At 36.3% G+C, this 18,453-nt stretch overlaps 2 protein-coding genes across 2 annotated transcripts; both read left to right on the top strand.

Moving 5' to 3' along the window:
* The first annotated feature begins 720 nt into the window (after window positions 1-720).
* On the top strand, window positions 721-13,324 carry sgms2a (sphingomyelin synthase 2a). The gene is made up of 6 exons (XM_065295837.2): window positions 721-1,097; window positions 2,471-3,024; window positions 6,895-7,012; window positions 7,259-7,412; window positions 9,394-9,560; window positions 12,565-13,324. Exons 2-6 carry the CDS (start codon window positions 2,585-2,587, stop codon window positions 12,748-12,750), a joined length of 1,065 nt encoding a protein of 354 aa, XP_065151909.2. The 5' UTR covers window positions 721-1,097; window positions 2,471-2,584; the 3' UTR covers window positions 12,751-13,324.
* A 1,945-nt stretch (window positions 13,325-15,269) lies between these two features.
* On the top strand, window positions 15,270-18,036 carry cyp2u1 (cytochrome P450, family 2, subfamily U, polypeptide 1). Its single transcript, XM_065295358.2, has 5 exons — window positions 15,270-15,843; window positions 15,990-16,643; window positions 16,746-16,907; window positions 17,280-17,447; window positions 17,566-18,036. The coding sequence occupies exons 1-5, from the start codon at window positions 15,387-15,389 to the stop codon at window positions 17,742-17,744; spliced, it is 1,620 nt and encodes a 539-aa protein (XP_065151430.2). The 5' UTR covers window positions 15,270-15,386; the 3' UTR covers window positions 17,745-18,036.
* The last annotated feature ends 417 nt before the right edge of the window (window positions 18,037-18,453 follow it).

The raw sequence follows: 18,453 nt of genomic DNA on the forward strand, positions 1-18,453 counted from the left end.
TAAATATTTATTTCAGTACAGAAAATGTTTTTTTTTTATGGCAGTATGCACAAGTAAATGTTGGAATACTTTATAGGGGCAAAGCTGCTTCCAGATCAGTTTAAAAAGGTTACTGATCAGAGTCCATTTCTGTAAACATGATTTCAACTTGATAATCATCTAGATAATACAAAGATAAAATCTTTCTACGATGAAAATGCAGCTATTTTCTCTCTTTCTCTCTAATCCATTTATCATTTCATCTATATATGTGTGTGTGCGTCTTTGCAGGCCAAGTGCATTCTATAAAACCTTTAAAGGGGAGCATACATGCGTGTGTAGTTTATAATTTACCTCTAAATACGGTCACAGCGAGAGTTTGTGACGATATTTAGAGGTAAATTATAAATCGGCTAAAGAATTGTTTACAGAGATCCACCTGCAAGTCCTTCATGCCACAGTTAAACAACATTTGCAACCCATGCTATATATTTATGGTTAGTTTTCAATCCACAAGATATAAAATGTAGTGTAGTTCAGCGTAATATGCAAAATTACAATCACTTATCAGGAATATGCTAATTGACAATAAAAGGGTGCAATACTACAACACAATCCACTAGAAAGCATGCAAGTTCAAGTGCCTGAAAGAGATAATATAATCATCTCAGCAAGAAAAAGCTCTCCTCTCTCATCTTCTTAATGTGTGAGGCGGGGTCTCACTTCAGCCTCATCTGTCCTTCCCTTTGATGCTGAATGTAGCCATCATCCAGCTGGGAGGGGGTACGTGCAACAGGCCCATATACCCTATCATTACCAATTTGCTTGCGACCGGGCACCGCTGCTCCCTGGGAGTAAAATACAGCTTTGGTTTGTAGGCAGGTCTGGAAATAGCACAGAGGCAGGGCAGGGGACACGCGGAGCCAAGCCAGCAAAGCCATCCATTACTGCGTCTGGCAGCATGTGGTAGAGATTTTCCTCTGCCAGTTCTCCACCGCAAGCATCACAGAGAGCGCAGGGTGGAGACTGGGAAAACATGCCCTGCTGAACATGAAGAGATGAAGGGAAGTTTGAGAAAAAGACTGTCAGACCGTAGCTGCATCTGACGGGACACGAAGGCAAGTGATTTTTCATATTTGTTCACCGGCAACAATATATTTCATGGGCTTTGGAAAAATAAGCGCTTAATGATTTGACACTCTTTGTATTGTTATTAGTGAGAATGGCTATATTTCATGCATGGTTTATTACAGTAACCACATGTTACATGTAAGAGCTCATTTACAATGCAATTGCATTTCAGCCTAAATTGGTTTGGAGGAAATCGATGGCCGAGTGTTGAACGATTTGTACAATTGATCAATCTCTCAATGTTTTGAAGTGCGGTTTATTGGCTCGTAAATATTTCATGTCTCTGAAATGAGAGTACTTGGAATGTAAGGGAGCCCAGCCTGCAACAATCTATCTAAATGGTACATATTTGGACATTATGGGTACTGCCCCAGTGACAGTTTGGGAACATTTTTGACCCTTAAGTGACTGGAAGGTTTATTAGGAGCAAAAAAGGTTCTCCTGTGCCATTATTGCAAATAACTCTTATTTTTAAGACTGTCATATTGCTAATTTTTTTGTTATTCATGACTGTTCATTATTAATACACATGTTAAAGGAATATTCCACTTTTATAAAAAAAAAAATCACAATAATTTACTAACCCCCATTTCATCCAAGATGTTATTGTCTTTTACTTTTTTTGTGTCTAACGTATGACCTTTCGACGTGATTACGTAATAAGTTGTGGTATAAAAGTACTTTTTTTGCGAAAATGATGATCGTTTCGCTAGTTAGACTGCATTGAAACTAGGGATGCTTAACGATTAATCGCGATTAATCGTTAGCAGAATAAAAGTTTTTGTTTACATCATATATGTGTGTGAACTGTGTATAATAACTTTGTATAAATAAATGTACACACATGCATGTATATGTTATAGAAATGTTTACATGTGTATATACATTTGTATATTTATGTATAATTTATATTATATATAATATAAATACTTAATATATACATTTTTTTTCTTAAAATTATACATGAATGTGTTCACATATATATATATATATATATATATATATATATATATATATATATATATATATATATATATACACATATTTATTATACACAGTTTACACACATATGTGATGTAAACAAAAACTTTTATTCTGCTAACGATTAATTGCGATTAATTGTTTAGCATCCCTAATTGAAACTGTAAACTACTGAGGTCCACTAAAGTCCACTATTTGGAAAAAAATCCTTGAATGTTTTCCTCAAAAAAACTTAATTTCTTTTCGAACAGAAAGACCTAAACATCTTGAATGACAATGATCAGGATTTTTTATGAAAGTGGAGTAATCCTTTAAAAATGACACTTTGTAATGTGGGTTCATGCTATAATGCACTTCCTGGTTTTCCTTTTTCCACAAGACTGTTTCAGCCACACCATTTGAGAGCTGTCATTATCATCACAGAGAAGATTAACCCCTTACAGGAGAGTGTTCGGGCAGAAAGGCCATAATTAGTGGGTAGGTGTGGGTATTCATGGCGTCGGCAGACCACCAAGGAAACAAGGACCCCACAGATATCTCCAGAACAGATGGAGCAGCTCAGCCCACCGCTACGTCTTGCCCCGTCCACAGCCATACGGCCGAGGAACCGAAGAGGAACGGCCTGAGGAAGGGTCTGGTGAGACATCGAGACTATGTCAAAATTTCTGTGCCAGAAGGAAAAGGCAACAGGTTGCCTTCAGAATGGTGGAAGACCTTCATCGCTTTGGTTTACGCCGTTTTAAACCTGATCCTGACCACGGTTATGATCACGGTGGTTCATGAGAGAGTGCCTCCCAAGGAGAACAGCCCACCTTTGCCCGATAAGTTCTTTGACTATGTTGACCGTGTTCAGTGGGCATTTACAGTGACGGAGGTCAATGGGATGGTGCTGGTGTCCATATGGTCCATTCAGTGGCTCTTTCACAGACACAAGTAAGAGGCAACACTTCACATGTACATGTTTAATGCTGATCCAAACTATAGTCTCATTAGCATGTTTCCATCATCATATGATTTTATGCGTCAAAAACAAGTGCATTTTCAATTAAAAATCCCTTAATTCACAAAAAAAATTATGCTCGCTTGAGGTGTTTTTTTTTCATGCAAAAAATAATTTATTCGAATAATGGAAGATGAAAAAGCATTTGGAGAATTAATTCTGACGTAGCAAAAATTTAACCCACGTGACTGACCGTCTAGCTGTTTCCGCTGGAGTTGTCTTTACCATATATGGGGCTCGACGTCCTTGCTGCTAGGGCCTTCATCAAAAATGCAGCATTCAGTTTTGTAATTACAAGCTGCACTGCTAATAAATTAATAACTTGCCCCATCGTGACTACATGCAGTCATGTCTCCATTTTCCACGCGTACCTTGTTTTGTTTACTGTTGGTTACTAGGTTACCCAATAACACCGTCATTCGCTCAAACAACGTGACAGAAACGCACCTAATTCGCAATTCTTCGTTGTCTTTTTTGTGACTTTTGAAAAGATTCGCTTTACGTTTGGATTGAAACCCAGCTACTCACACTGGATTATGTTTAGAAATTTATTTTTGCATAGCCTAACTGGTAGTTAACATTTAGACAACCATGTTTCCATCACCATGATTTTATGGGCATTTTTGAAGTATCGCATCGAAAATGGAAATGGCAAATTTTGATTAAAAAAGTTTTTACGCTCGCTTGAGGTAGTTTTTGATTCATGCGAAAAAAAAGGGTAATGCGAATAGGCTAATGGGAGATGGAAACGCATTTGCCGAATTAATTCTGACGTAACAGTTAGCGAACATTAAACGGGACTGACCGTCTGAAATTTCCGCTGGAGTTGTCTTTACCATATATGGGGCTCGACGTCCTTGCTTATTTTGTGCACATTATTCAGTTTGGCAATTACAAGCTGCACTGCTAATAAATTAATAACTTGCCCCATCGTGACTACATGCAGTCATGTCTCCATTTTCCACACGTACGTTGTTTTGTTTACTGTTGCTTGGTTACCCAACGTCATTCGCTCAAACAACTTGATGGAAAACGCACCCAATTCGTATTGAGGTGGTTCTTAATTTATGCGAAAAAGAGTAAAAGCGAATGATGGGTGATAGAAACGCATTTGATGAATTGATTCTGACGTAGCGAAACAATAAACCCACGTACGTGACTGACCATCTAGCTGTTTCCGCTTGAGTTGTCATTGGTCTCGACGTCGTCGCAATTTCCTTGCTGCTAGCGCCTTAAAAAGTCTGCATTCCTTCTTCTATGCACAACTACAAGTTGCACTGCTAATAAATTAATAACTTGCCCTATCGTGATGCAGCCATGTCTCCATTTTCCACGCGTATGTTGTTTTGTTTACTGTTGCTTGGTTACAAGGTTACCAATACCGCCGTCATCGTTCAAACACCTTGATGGAAATTTATGCGCAAAATGGGAGATATAGCGAACATTAGACCAACGTGACTGACCGTCTAGTTTCCGCTGTAGTTGTCTCTTTACCATATACGGGTCTCGACGTTGTCGCAATGTCCTTGCTGTAGTGCCTCCATAAAAAAAGGCTGCATTCCTTCTTCTATGCACAACATTCAGTTTGGCAATTACAAACTGCACTGATTAATAAATTAACTTGCCCCATCGTGACTACATGCAGTCCTCTCTATTTTCCAGGCGTAGCCTACATTGTTTTGTTTACTGTTGGTTACTAGTTACCAATACCGCCGTCATTCGCTCAAACGACTTGATGGAAAAAATCTAATTTGCATTTCTTTGTTTTTCTTTTTTTCGGATTTTCAAAAGATCGTTTCACGTTTGGATGAAAACCCAGCTAGTTTCCATCATAATGATTTTATGCGCACTTTGAAGAATCGCATCAAAAATCGACGGAAATGCCAAATTTAGATTAAAAATACCTTAATTGGCAAAACAGTTTACCCTCGCTTGAGGTGCGAGATGGAAACGCATTTCCCGAATTAATTCTGACGTAGCGAACCGTCCAGCTGTTTCCGCTGGAGTTGTCTTTACCATATATGGGGCTCAACGTCGTCGCAATCTCCTTGCTGCTAGTGCCACCCTTCATCAAAAATGCTGCACCCTTCTTTTGTTCACAGCATTCAGTTTGGCTATTAGAATCTGCACTGCAAATAAACGAATAACTTCGTGACTACATGCAGTAATTTTTCCATTTTCCACGCGTGCCTTGTTTTGTTTACTGTTGGTTACTAGGTTACCAATACCACCGTCATTCGCTTAAACAACTTGAAGGATACGCACTTAATTCGCATTTCTTTGTTGTCTTTTTTGCGAATTTTAAAAACATTTGCTTCACGTTTTGATGGAAACCCAGCTGACACTGGATTATGTGTTTAACAGTTTTTTTATTTAATATTTAGACAGTGTTGACTGACAACTAACATTTAAATCTATTCAATAAATGTAAAATGTTATTTAGTATGTTAACAGAACAGAATGTATCTGTGTATAGAAAAAATCCATGTTAATCCAGTCTCTATCCATTAATTATTGCTAAGTGAAAATATAAATATAAAAGTACAAACTACTACTTTGTACTATGACATATTCTATTATACCCCTTACAGCAACTATATATATATATATTTTTTTTTTTCAAATAAAATTTTAAATATATTTTGAATATAAAAAAAAAATGGGAAAAAAATTATAATTGCTGAAATGTGTTTACATAAATGTATTTTACACCAGTATATTTTTTGGCCACATTTTGTATGTTTTTAAATATATTTTTTAAGTATTTTTATAGTTGCATTGGAATTTATAAGAAAAACTTTGTATTTTACAAACCTGTATAGCCTACATAATGGGTTTTAAAAGGTTAAAATTTAACATATTTTCAACTGCAAAAATGTACTTTATAAAAATTTTAGATTTCATGCATACTCTACATTTATATTTTGGCCAAAGTTTAAAACTATTATTTTTATATTCAAAAATATATTTAATTAAGCTTTATTTTCTACAAAATGTATGAATATATGTTATTTACTGGCAACAGTTTGTTCAAAGTTAAATGAACATTAAACATGAACAAGTATTTGTCTTTACATAATAAAACTAAAATAACAGCCTCATGCAAAGCTTTCTGGGAACCAGAAATCCTCATCAACCTTTTTCTGTGTTTTTCCTTCAGATTTTGGTTCGCAGAATGCTTTGCATGCTAGTTTTATTCTGAAAAGATAAAAACTTCTTTAATGTCCATTTAACTTTGTACAAACTGTTGCCAATAAATAACATTAATTTAAACTGGCAAACAGCTGCCATTGTAATTTCTACAGAAATGTTTAACAGTGTTGTTAAAATAATATACTATAAAAAATTATTATAAAGTTAACAATATATATTCAAGTACACATAAACCTCACATCCTTCACTGCCAGAAAAAAAATGATCCCTGTCACTGGGTCAGTACCCTTTCAAAAAGTACACCTTTGAATTTAAAGAGTTCATATTAGTACATCAAAGGTACATATTGGTGCCAAATGTAATGGTACATAATAGGACCTTTTGGAAAGGGTACTGCCCCAGTGACAGCTTGGGACATTTTTTTTCTGACAGCGAAGGATGTGAGGTTTATGTGTACCTCATAAAAGATATTTTTTAACTTTATATACCTTAGACTAGTCGAAGCCGATACAAACATCCACAAGGGTAAAGCCTCATGTCCCACCCATAATCACTTGTGGTCGATTCATTGAATAACTTGTGGTCAGCATTAGAGCTATTCACAGCACAACCTGCAACTTTTTAATGGTGAACTAATTAATTTTTTACAGGTCTATTGTGGGAAGACGATATTTATTTATTCTTGGCACATTGTACATGTACAGATGTGTAACCATGTACATCACCACTCTACCCGTGCCTGGCATGCACATGGTCTGTGCGCCAAAGGTAAAGTCTGATTGAAATAAAATATTTCAAACATTCCTCTTTGTCATCTTGTTCCCTTTAAGATCAAATATTTTAAAAGAAAGCAAAAGTTATTTGGTCTTTTTAAATCCATAATATCCTCTTTCATTTCGCAATGTCTTGCGAACAATATCAGTGTTTATAGTATCATCATCTAGATCTTGTTGTCTTTGCTCATTTTTTCCCATTCCCATCATCTGTATGGCATCTGTCTCCTCTTTCATTCAGCTTTACGGTGATTCAGAAGCGAAGATGCAGCGCGTTCTTCAGTTACTCTCTGGTGGCGGTTTATCGATCACAGGCTCTCATCTGCTGTGTGGAGATTTCCTCTACAGCGGCCACACTGTCATTCTCACTCTCACGTATCTCTTCATCAAAGAGTGTATGTCTCACATTTTAACTAAAAATGGAACATCATTACCCATTAAAGGGATAGTTCACCTGAAAACTTTCAATCTCATGAGCCCCATTCAATTCCATATTATTCTATTTTTCTATGAAATTTTCATTTTTGGGTGAACTATCCCTTTAAACACTGCCATTTCACAGCTTTCAGTCCATGTATGTGCATCAAATCTTCTCTAGAGTCTAGACTATGCACAACGGAAGTCATTGGGCAAAGTGTGCACTCACATTTTTGTTCCTGTATAGCTCAATGGTAGAGCATTGCGTTTGCAGCGCAACAGGTCATGGGTTTGAACCCAGGGAACACAAATACTGATCAAATGTATAGCTTTGGATAAAAGCATCTAACAAATGTGTAAAACCTAAAAATAGAGGTAGTACATGATGCCATAATAGGTGTCTCCAACCCTACTCCTGGTAAGCTATACTGTCCTGCAGACTTCAGTTAAAAAAACACCTGTCTGTAACTATCAAGCAAGCTTGATAAGCTGTTTAAGCTGTCTTTGACTGAGGTTGGAGCTCAAATCTGCAGGATAGTGGTTCAACAGGAGCAGGGATGGAGACCCCTGCATAGAAGAAACATTTTTGGCTCTGTAGTTCCATAAAGAACCTTTATACAAACGGGGGTCCGAGGCACTTGGGGTCGATGGTGGTAAAATCAGGGGTCCAAATATTGTTTATTCAAAATAATTTTTTGGGAAAATGAAATTTAAGCGTCAAATCAAAATGCATTAATATGCTAAAATAATAATAATTAATTAAAATAAAATCTATTCAGCAAAATTAAAATGTTATGTAGTACAATTTGTGACTATCACTGTAAAAAAATAAATCAAATCAATATATATTTATTAAAGGAACATTCCACTTTTTTTTAAATATGCTCATTTTCCAGCTCCCCTAGAGTTAAACATTTGATTTTTACAGTTTTGGAGTCCATTCAGCGGATCTCCGAGTTTGGCGCTAGCACTTTTGCATAGCTTAGCATAATCTATTGAATCTGATTAGACCATTAGCATCGCACTCAAAAATAACTAAAGAGTTTCGATATTTTTCCTATAAAACTTGACTCTTCTGTTGTTACATTGTGTACTAAGACCGACAGAAAATTAAAAGTTGTGATTTTCTAGGCAGATATGGCTAGGAACTATACTCTCATTCTGGCGTAATAATAAAGGACTTTGCTGCTGTAACATGGCTGCAACAGGCGTAGTGATATTACCCACTGCCCGAATGTAGCCCCCTTGGTTACTTTTAATAGCAGGGGACTATTTTCGGGCACTGCGTAATATCATTGTGCCTCCTGCAGCCATTATTACGCCAGTTTGAGAGTATAGTTCCTAGCCATATCGGCCTAGAAAATCAAAACTTTTAATTTTCTGTCGGTCTTATTACACGATGTAACTACAGTCAAGTTTTAAACAGAAAAAATATCAAAACTCTTTGGTTATTTTTTAGGGCGATGCTAATGGTCTAATCAGATTCAATGGATTAAGCTAAGCTATGCTAAAAGATGTAGAGCCAGACCCGGATATCGGCTGAATAGATTCCAAAACGATAAAAATCAAATGTTTAACTTTAGGGGAGTTGGAAAATGAGCATATTTTCAAAAAAAGTGGAATGTCCCTTTAAGATATTTTGAGGAATGTTCGTAATCAGACCATTTGCGAGCCCCATTCACTTCCATAGTATTCTTTTATCCTACTATGGAAGTGAATGGGGCTCACGAACGGTTTGGTTACAAACATTCCTGCGTGTTTATCAGAACAAAGAAATTTATACAGGTTTGTAAAAACATGAGAGTGAAAAAATGAGAACAGAGAATTTTCAGTTTTGGGTGAACTATCCCTTTAAGATGAAATAGTCTTTCATAACAATAGGTCATAGATATGACGGTTAAGATTATTAATCATACTGCTATGACTGATTTCTTCTTCATTCATTTATTGTATTTACAGATTCTCCCCGTTCATTCTGGTGGTATCACCTGCTGTGTTGGTTAATGGCTGCTGTGGGTGTTGTGTGTATCCTGGTGGCTCATGAACATTACAGCGTGGATGTGGTGGTGGCCTATTATATCACCACCCGACTCTTCTACTGGTATCACACTATGGCAAATTTGCAGGTTTGTTAATATTAAACCTTTATTCTATCAATTAAGCCTTAACAATACACTGTCAAAAATGGTCAAAATATGTACTCCATGTAACTGGGGTGGTAAAACTTTGAGCCTAAAGAGTTCATATTAGTACTTTTTTGGCCTGCGGCCCCCCTTGTGTACGGTGCATCTGTTCATTAATTTTAAGAATTTTAACAAAACATATTAAATTATACAATGTAGTGCTCAGTGTTGGGGGTAACGCATTACAAGTAACGCACATTATATAATAATATTACTTTTCTAAAGTAACAAGTAAAGTAACGCATTATAAATGTATACATTACTATTTGAGTTACTTTTTAAAAAAAGTAATGCGAGTTACTTTTCAGTTTAATTAATTCAATTATAAAATAAAATAAAGTACTAAATTAAACTGAACATATTAACGTAGATTTACACACTCTGTTCGCCTGAGCGGGAACAGTTTGAGTCAGAAACGGCGATGACAGGCCAGAGCTTGACATTTTTGCGATCATAAAAACACCTGCAAGGCCTGAAAGAGATCAAGCCTCAGCCAAGAAAGAAAAAGTAACGCAAAGTAACTTAAAAGTAACATAAACATTACTCTCAATGTGCAGAGGTGTATACTTAAGTATTTACTTAAGTATTTTAGTTACATTTTCCAAGCATCTGTGCTTTATCAGAGTGTTTGTCTTGGGAAAAAATTTCCTTTTCTTTACTAAAAAATTTTCACACCATTCTAAAGCATAGAATCATACTGTGTATTCAGTTTATATTGCATATTGAAATTGATTTAATGCCCTATTAAAAATTGTGTACTTTTACTTTCTTGAGTAAAAGCACGAAAATAATTTTTACTTCAGTAAAAGTAAAAAAAATTACTAGATGTTTAAAGTACTTAATGGCGTTCTAAGCGAATCTGCGAGACGTTAGTTTTTGTTGACGTTTGAACTGTTTTCAAACAGACGGAGCGTAGCTAACTCTTCCCCCTCCCTTCCGTGCTTTCATGAACGCGCCCAACCCCCACATCCTTTTTGTCGTTTATTGGCTGGAATACTTTGTTTTGTTTTGTGGTGCTAGGTTTGGCCACTATGTTGATATTGCCGTTTGTGAAGCCTGGGCTGTCTACAGAGATTGCGTTTTTTTACAGTTTGATCAGCGGACAGGCAGCAAGCAGATATAATGAGGAGATGTTTCCGGTATGTAACAAAAAATGTTTTATGGTCTAAAACGCGTCAATTCGCTTAGAGCGCCTTTAAATATAAACCAAAAACTTGAAATTATGAAATGTAGTGGAGTAAAAATTATGATAATATGTTTTGGAATGTATGTTTTCCAAAGAAAAACACTAATAAAATACGAATAATTGAAAATTTACTTTTATGTAGAAAGTAAAAATACTTAAGTACTATACAACTCTGTCCACGTGTAAGTAATGCAATTAGTTACTTTTTTAGGGAGTAACTTAATATTGTAATGCATTACTTTTAAAAGTAACTTTCTCCAACACTGGTAGTGCTGTTGGTTAGTAGCCTTATTTTTCTGAGGTTTAATTACACAGAATTTATGATAAATTAATGTCATTAAACTGGGCCCCCCTGGCACCATCTTAGGCCCCCCAGTTTGAGAACCACGGCCTAAGAGATACATATTGGTACCAAATGTATACATATAATTACCTATAATAAGGTACAACAGTTGGGGTACATATTTTGCCATTTTTTTACACTTCTGTTTCATATTTTTTAAAAGCCTTCAACCTTTTCTGTAGCTTGACTGGTAGTGTGTTGCGCTAACAATACCAAGGTCATAGGGTTTGATTCCTAGGTAACATAAATAGGCCTATTGATAAAAAGTATTATACAGTATTTGGGTGAACACTTCTGCCAAATGCAGGCTTAAAACAATTGCAAGGTACTTTCAATTTCAAGGCCTTCTTTCTAAACTCATTTCATCTGATTGTAACCTATAATAGGAAAAAGTTGTATAATATCTAATGTAATATTTATAGTTCTGTATAAATTGATTTTTGACCTCTCAGCCTTCCATGCACACCCCAAACAGAAATACAAAAACATCTGACACCTCAGGGACCCACTCACACAGAAGCTTTCAGAAGCTGTGAATTAGACCCGGCATATCATTAGACTCTGGGCATCAACATGGCACTGAACCTTTTATCGATAGTGTTTATATAGCCCTGAGTACACTATGAAAATCCATTAGGCAATACCTGGCCAGGATCTTGAGAAATGACTCCCCGATGGTCATAAAGTGCAGCATATTTGATGTTTGAGATTTGAGAAAATCCTTTCAAACTATCAAAACAGACAGCGTATATGATTATATTCACTTTATCATTCAAATTCCCTGGCTATGCAGCTATCTAAATAAAACATATCTAATGAAACTGAGCTTTTCTACAGATCAGCATCTGCCAAGCTTTATCAAGGTCATGGGGTTTTTTAGGCAATGCATGTTTTAATAATTTTGATTGCACTGCAATGTGATAAAAGTACTGAAAAGAAATGGATTTGCAGGGATTTGCAGTAAACCACTGTCAGAATTTTTTTTCAAAATTTGTCCCCCAGCTGTACACTTAAAAAAGTACAGCTTTAGACCTAAAAAGTTCATATCTCAGTACATATATTGGTACCAAACAGTGCATATAAGTACATAAAAAATGCATAGAAGTATATCAAAGGTACATATTGGTACCAAATGCATACATATCTGTACCTCCTAAAGGGGAGGTATTTTTGACCATATTTGACCATTTGGGTAGATATGTACCTCTGAGGTACCAGTGTGGTACCTTTGAAGTTCCGATATTTACCGTCTAGGTACTAATATGCACTCTTATTTGAATGGGTACCGACCAAGTGACAGCTTTTGTACCTTTATTTTTGAGAGTGCAGAAGTGAGGTTCTACCCGACCATGATGAAGAAAAGTTTGATCTTATTTTCTGAAAGTGCTTATGTCTTAACTCTTTCCTGTTTCCAACAGACTTTAAAATGTTCCCCGAACAACTATCTCACTCACACCTGGTGGAACCCTGTGTTTAAGTTTTTCGAGAGGAACGTCCTGACTCAGGTGCCCTGCTCTTTCTGTTGGCCAGTGACATGGCCACCCGCTTGCCTGAAGAACCCCTGCAAGAAATACTCCATGGTGCAGAGTGGCAGAGAAGAGTGAATGGATTTGGCATCCCGAAAGCATCACAATGTTTTGTAATTCGCTTGTGGCTATCTAAATATTTACATCGTACCAAAGACCAAAAGGCTGCTGGTGAGGTTACTGTAGGATCATGGTTCATGTCCATTTGGACAAATGAGTCAAACTGTTGTGTTATATATAGCAAAGCGAATAGTATTTGACAATGTTTCATGTTTTATATTATTTATTTGCAGTCAATTTGGCCGCTTACAAAGAACACATGAATCATAATATTTAAATGGCCTACAGGAAATGTTATGGTTATAAAATTATAGATTCCCAGAAATGCTCTCCTTCTCTCTGTCGCTCCCTTCCTCTGTCTCTCAAACACAATCTCTCTCTTTTTCTGTCTGTCCCTCTTATGAAAAACTCCAAAAATGTATGCATGCTTTTCTTTAGTTGTCATATTGTCTCATTATTTAATTTTAATTAATTTTTTTCCCATTACTGGAGTTGTTAAGAAATGTTTAATTAATTTATTCCAATATTTTACTATACTATAAATGCATGCTGTTTCTTTCTAGTGGTTCTACTCTTTTTACTTTTTTAAAAGATATTTTAGAAAAAGAACAATAAATGTTTTACACTATTGGCTGGTTTATTTTTTATAAATATTTTATATACTGTATGTAAGGAATAATTGACTTCGGTCCTTTGAATTTTTCACAAATAATGCACACCCACCCAAGGTGGAAATGCGGCATGATGCTAAGCAGAGTGCATTATTTTTTAAATAATTCAAAGGGCCGAAGTCAATTATTCTGCTTATACCATGTTTACCATATTGCTCTGGTGCCAATTTTTAAGACATTTGACAGGTTGGGTTTATGGTTTACAGAAAAATAATCAACATCTATGGAACACTTCTCAACCAATCAGAAAGCATTCAACAGGTTTGTGGTATAAGTAGGCTATATATAATATATACAATTATATATTATCAATGAAATTTACAGTACAGTATATTATGTGCAAACGTCTTAGGGCACCACCACCAGTCTAGAAGTTTTAATGTCCATCCATATTTATTTTTCTATTTTATTAAGATAAAAAGAGAAAATACAGTAAATATGTACATAAAAATTAAATAAATGTTCAGAACTAAATGTCTTCTTTAGGCATTGTCGGGGTTTAGTGTGACCTCTCTTGGCACTAAACACATCTTTAGTAAAATTACTAATTTCTTTAAAATTAAAAATTAGGATTTAATTTAATTTAGGTTTAAGAGATCCTGCAGTTTCCTGCTATTCCTCAAGTGGAAGGGAAGTTTACCCTTAAAATTCGACACATCCGTTTACATTTGTATACAGATTTTAATACTATACACATTTCATGTATTTTCTGGATGTATTCTATTAAAGAGACTGAGAACAATTATATATGATCACTATAACATTGCAAAAACAATGAGTGGTACACCTGAGTTCACTTCAATATTTTGCATGAACATTTTAATCTATCACGTAAAAACTATATATCGTTGAAAAGGCCTAAAAATGAAGTTTTCATATTTCAAAACATTTTAGCAGTAATAATTATGCAGTGACAGTAATGTATTAATTCAATAATAATGCAGTGATAGTAATTTATTAATCTGTGACAAGAGTTTGCAGCAAACCGTTGACACCTAGTGGCCGTTGTTGGTAAAATCACTAAATGTGTAACACAAATTCAGTTTTTGTGATCATTTTATGTATAAAATGTATACTTTATTGCATTATTTTTAATTATTACAATAAATGTAAACTGCTAAAACAATTTTTATTATATATTTTTTATCTATATTCAAATATTCATTTAAAGGTGCACCTTTTTACCCCCCACTCAAAAAGGGCTGCGCCAGTTAAAGGGTTTAACAACTATAAAAAATAACAACAATAATAATAATCGGTTTTTTATATCGACCTATGGTTTGCCGATGGTGTTAAAATATTACATATATATTTATAACTATTTTAAATAATTTTTCAAAATGCAGTAGCTTACCTTTGGAAGCTGTCTGAAGAACAGTGAAAGCTATTTGTTGTGTAATGTGTGTTATAATGTGTGTTACATTTTATGCTAAATACATACGTTCGTTTTATATATCATTTTGGCCACTTCTATGATAATGATCAATGGCATAAATTTAAACTGTAAGAAATAAGTTAAGTGGTTAAATTATATAAACTAACAACCGAAAACTTGCTTTCGAGACTAATGCTGCGTTCCATGTAGGTTTTTGAGCCCGTGAATTACGACTTCAAAACCACGACTCAATGCGTTCCAGGCAGCCTGTAACCCGTGTTTTTACAACCTTCTACCTGTGAAAGTGCACTGGAACGGCAGTCATCGTCGTGAGTCGTGGTTTTGAAGTCGTGATTTACGGGTAAAGGGTTGCCTGGAACGCAGCATTACTCTGTTCTTATTGGATCATTTCGCCCCACCCATGCATTATGTCAGTGTTTCTTTCACCAATCATCTATCAGCGTGCAATCTCTCGGCCAATGAGAAACAAAAACAGTCAGCCACGCTGCCGCAGACAGAGCAACACAGGAAGTAAATGTGTTTGATCCGCAGTAATCGATCAGAAGTTCCGAGAGAAACTATGCTGTCAGCTTTAGGATTTACTTTATATGGCCAGTGAACGGATCGTGGACAGCATGCAGGATCTGAACCTGACAGATGTGTTTTCTCCTGCAAATATCTTGGGCCTGACCGTGTTTGCGGTGGTTTTCTGTGTGCTGCAGGGCTACAAAAGACACAAAAAATACGCGAACATCCCTCCGGGTCCGAAACCATGGCCCATCGTGGGCAACTTCGGTCCTTTCCTCGTGCCCTCGTTCATTTTGAGGCGATTCGTGCAAAATCGCGAAGCGTTTGCAAAGAGGGTGTCAAATCCATTGTCTCCTCAAGCTGGACTGATGGAGATGTCCAAACTCTACGGCAATATTTTCAGTATTTTTGTCGGACCTCAGCTCATGGTGGTGCTGACGGGATATGACGCCGTCCGGGACGCGTTGTCAAACCATGGGGAGGTCTTTTCGGATAGACCAGAAATTGCACTTGTAACCATTATAACCAAAAGGAAAGGTAACAAAACCAGTCCCACCTCATGACAGTGTTGTCACAATATATAGAAGTTAAATCATCAAAATGAATATAACAGCATGGAACAGATATTGAATAGAAAAGAATAAAACCAGTTAAAATGTGTAATGAAACTAGTGTTTCCCCAGGGATTGTGTTTGCACCCTATGGTCCAGTGTGGCGGATGAATCGGAAGTTCTGTCACAGCACTCTACGACGCTTCGGGTTCGGGACACTGAGCCTGGAGCCGTGTGTCCGTGAAGGTCTGAGCATGATCAAAACAGAGCTGCTGAGCCTAAATGCCACAGCGGGGGCTTCTGGTGTGGACCTGACCCCTCTAATCAGCAATGCCGTCTCCAACGTCATCTCTTCCATGAGTCTCGGCCAGCGTTTCCATCACCAGGACAAGGAGTTCAGGACCATGCTGGATCTCATGGCTCACGGGCTGGAGCTAAGCCTCAACAGTTATATTTTACTGGTCAACATCTTTCCATGGCTCTACTACCTGCCGTGGGGCGTTTTCAGGGAGCTGCGGCGTGTGGAGGTCGACATCACGGCCTTCCTGAAGAAGATCATAGTGAGGCACAGGGCCACGCTAGATCCGGAAAACCCTCGAGATTTTATCGATATGTATTTGGTGGAGATGCATGCCCAGCAAAAGGTGAGCAGTTCAGAAGAATGCAGATTTTCAGAGGACGATCTCTTCTACATCATCGGAGACCTTTTCATTGCGGGCACTGATACGACCACAAACAGTATGCTGTGGAGTATACTCTATATGTGCTTGCATCCTGACGTACAAGGTAGTATTCAGACATTAGCAGTATAGTTTGTTTACAAATATATCAATAAAATATAACATTTTTGAATACTGATATATTACATTTTGTTCGACGGTCTATCAGAAAAGGTTCAGCGGGAAATTGATGGAGTGGTGGGTCGCGAGAGAGTCCCGTCGATGACGGATAAGGGCAGTTTGCCGTACACAGAAGCCACTATTATGGAGGTACAGAGAATGACTGTAGTTGTTCCTCTGGCCATACCCCACATGTCCTCAGAAACCACAGGTGAGAATGGGACGTATGGTTTGACGTTTCGCAGAAAGAATATAAACCATGCAGTTTCCCACTAAATGTATTACTTTATTGTAGTGCAAATGGAGCTAAAACAAATTACATAAGGTTGAATCTAACACTTTTATTTCTTGCAATTTTTAGTTTTGCAGTCAGTCCTATAAATGATTAACCAATGCAACTGAATCGGGTCAATGTCACCTCTCCTATAATCCACAATGGCGAATATATCAAAATGTTGATTTGGGTTAAAGTGTGACTCTCATTTTCCCGAGGTTGTTTACATCCAAACAGTATCGTTGTCCAAATACACATTAATAAACGCAAAAGCATTTGTATTTTAGCCAAATTTGTATCTTTTCTCAGAGTTCAGAGGGTACACTATCCCTAAAGGCACCGTTATCATCCCAAACCTCTGGTCAGTACACAGGGATCCCACTGTGTGGGAAAATCCTGATGATTTTAATCCAGCACGATTCCTGGATGAACAAGGAATGCTTCTCAGGAAGGAATGCTTTATTCCGTTTGGTATAGGTATGTTTTGGGACTACCAGCAATTTTATTAAAGGCAACTATTTTTCTTCGGGTTAATGTTAAAGGATAAAATGCTCCATTTAATTGTGTTTAAAGAAAGTTTGTATTTTTGTCACAGGGCGTAGGGTGTGCATGGGAGAGCAGTTGGCTAAGATGGAGCTGTTTCTGATGTTCACCAGCTTGATGCAGGCCTTTACATTCAGACTTCCAGATGGGAAACCTCCTCCACCCATGCACGGGCGCTTTGGTCTAACCCTGGCTCCATGCCCGTATACAGTGTGTGTGACAGCACGCTGACTAAGCTTTAAGGCTGAAATGTCATTCCTGGAGCTCTGTGACATCTTTGTAAAACAAATCGCATGGGTTTAGCTTAAAGAAGAGTTGTCATATGGACCATAAACAAAATGAGGAGCTTTAGTATTGGACTGTATTGTTATGAAGCAAAAGGTTTATCTATGAAAATGTTTTATTTTTATCTTTTGTGAATGAACATTTCAAGAATTTTAGAATTTCAAAAAATAATCACGCACATTATTAAGTATTATAACACTATATTTCAATTTTAATATAAAGTTAATTTTTAAATGTATCTATATTTACTTTTATTATCTATTTTTACTTTGAAACATATTATTTTGAAGGTATTATGAATTATTTAATTATTATATGATTTATTGAAGACATAAATCAACACATACTGAGTTTTTGTATGTAATACAAATATTACACTGTTGTTTATAGTAATTATATAATTATTATTGATAATTGTATTATTTTAACACACCAGAATGCCAATATTTTACACAATTACAATGTTAAAGCAATAAACGAACAATGAGAATGAAGAAACATAGGGAATGATGCTGCGCATGAATGTCAATCAATTAAAATAAATTATTAATGTAAAACAAAATACGTTACGTATAAGAATATTTTTAAAAATAAAATGTTAATGTATAGACCGTTTCAGATATGTATATAAAGGCTAGATGGCTCAAGGCGGAGT

The sequence above is a fragment of the Paramisgurnus dabryanus genome, chromosome 4, assembly GCF_030506205.2.
Source record: "Paramisgurnus dabryanus chromosome 4, PD_genome_1.1, whole genome shotgun sequence".
In the NCBI taxonomy this organism is placed as follows: Eukaryota; Metazoa; Chordata; class Actinopteri; order Cypriniformes; family Cobitidae; genus Paramisgurnus; species Paramisgurnus dabryanus.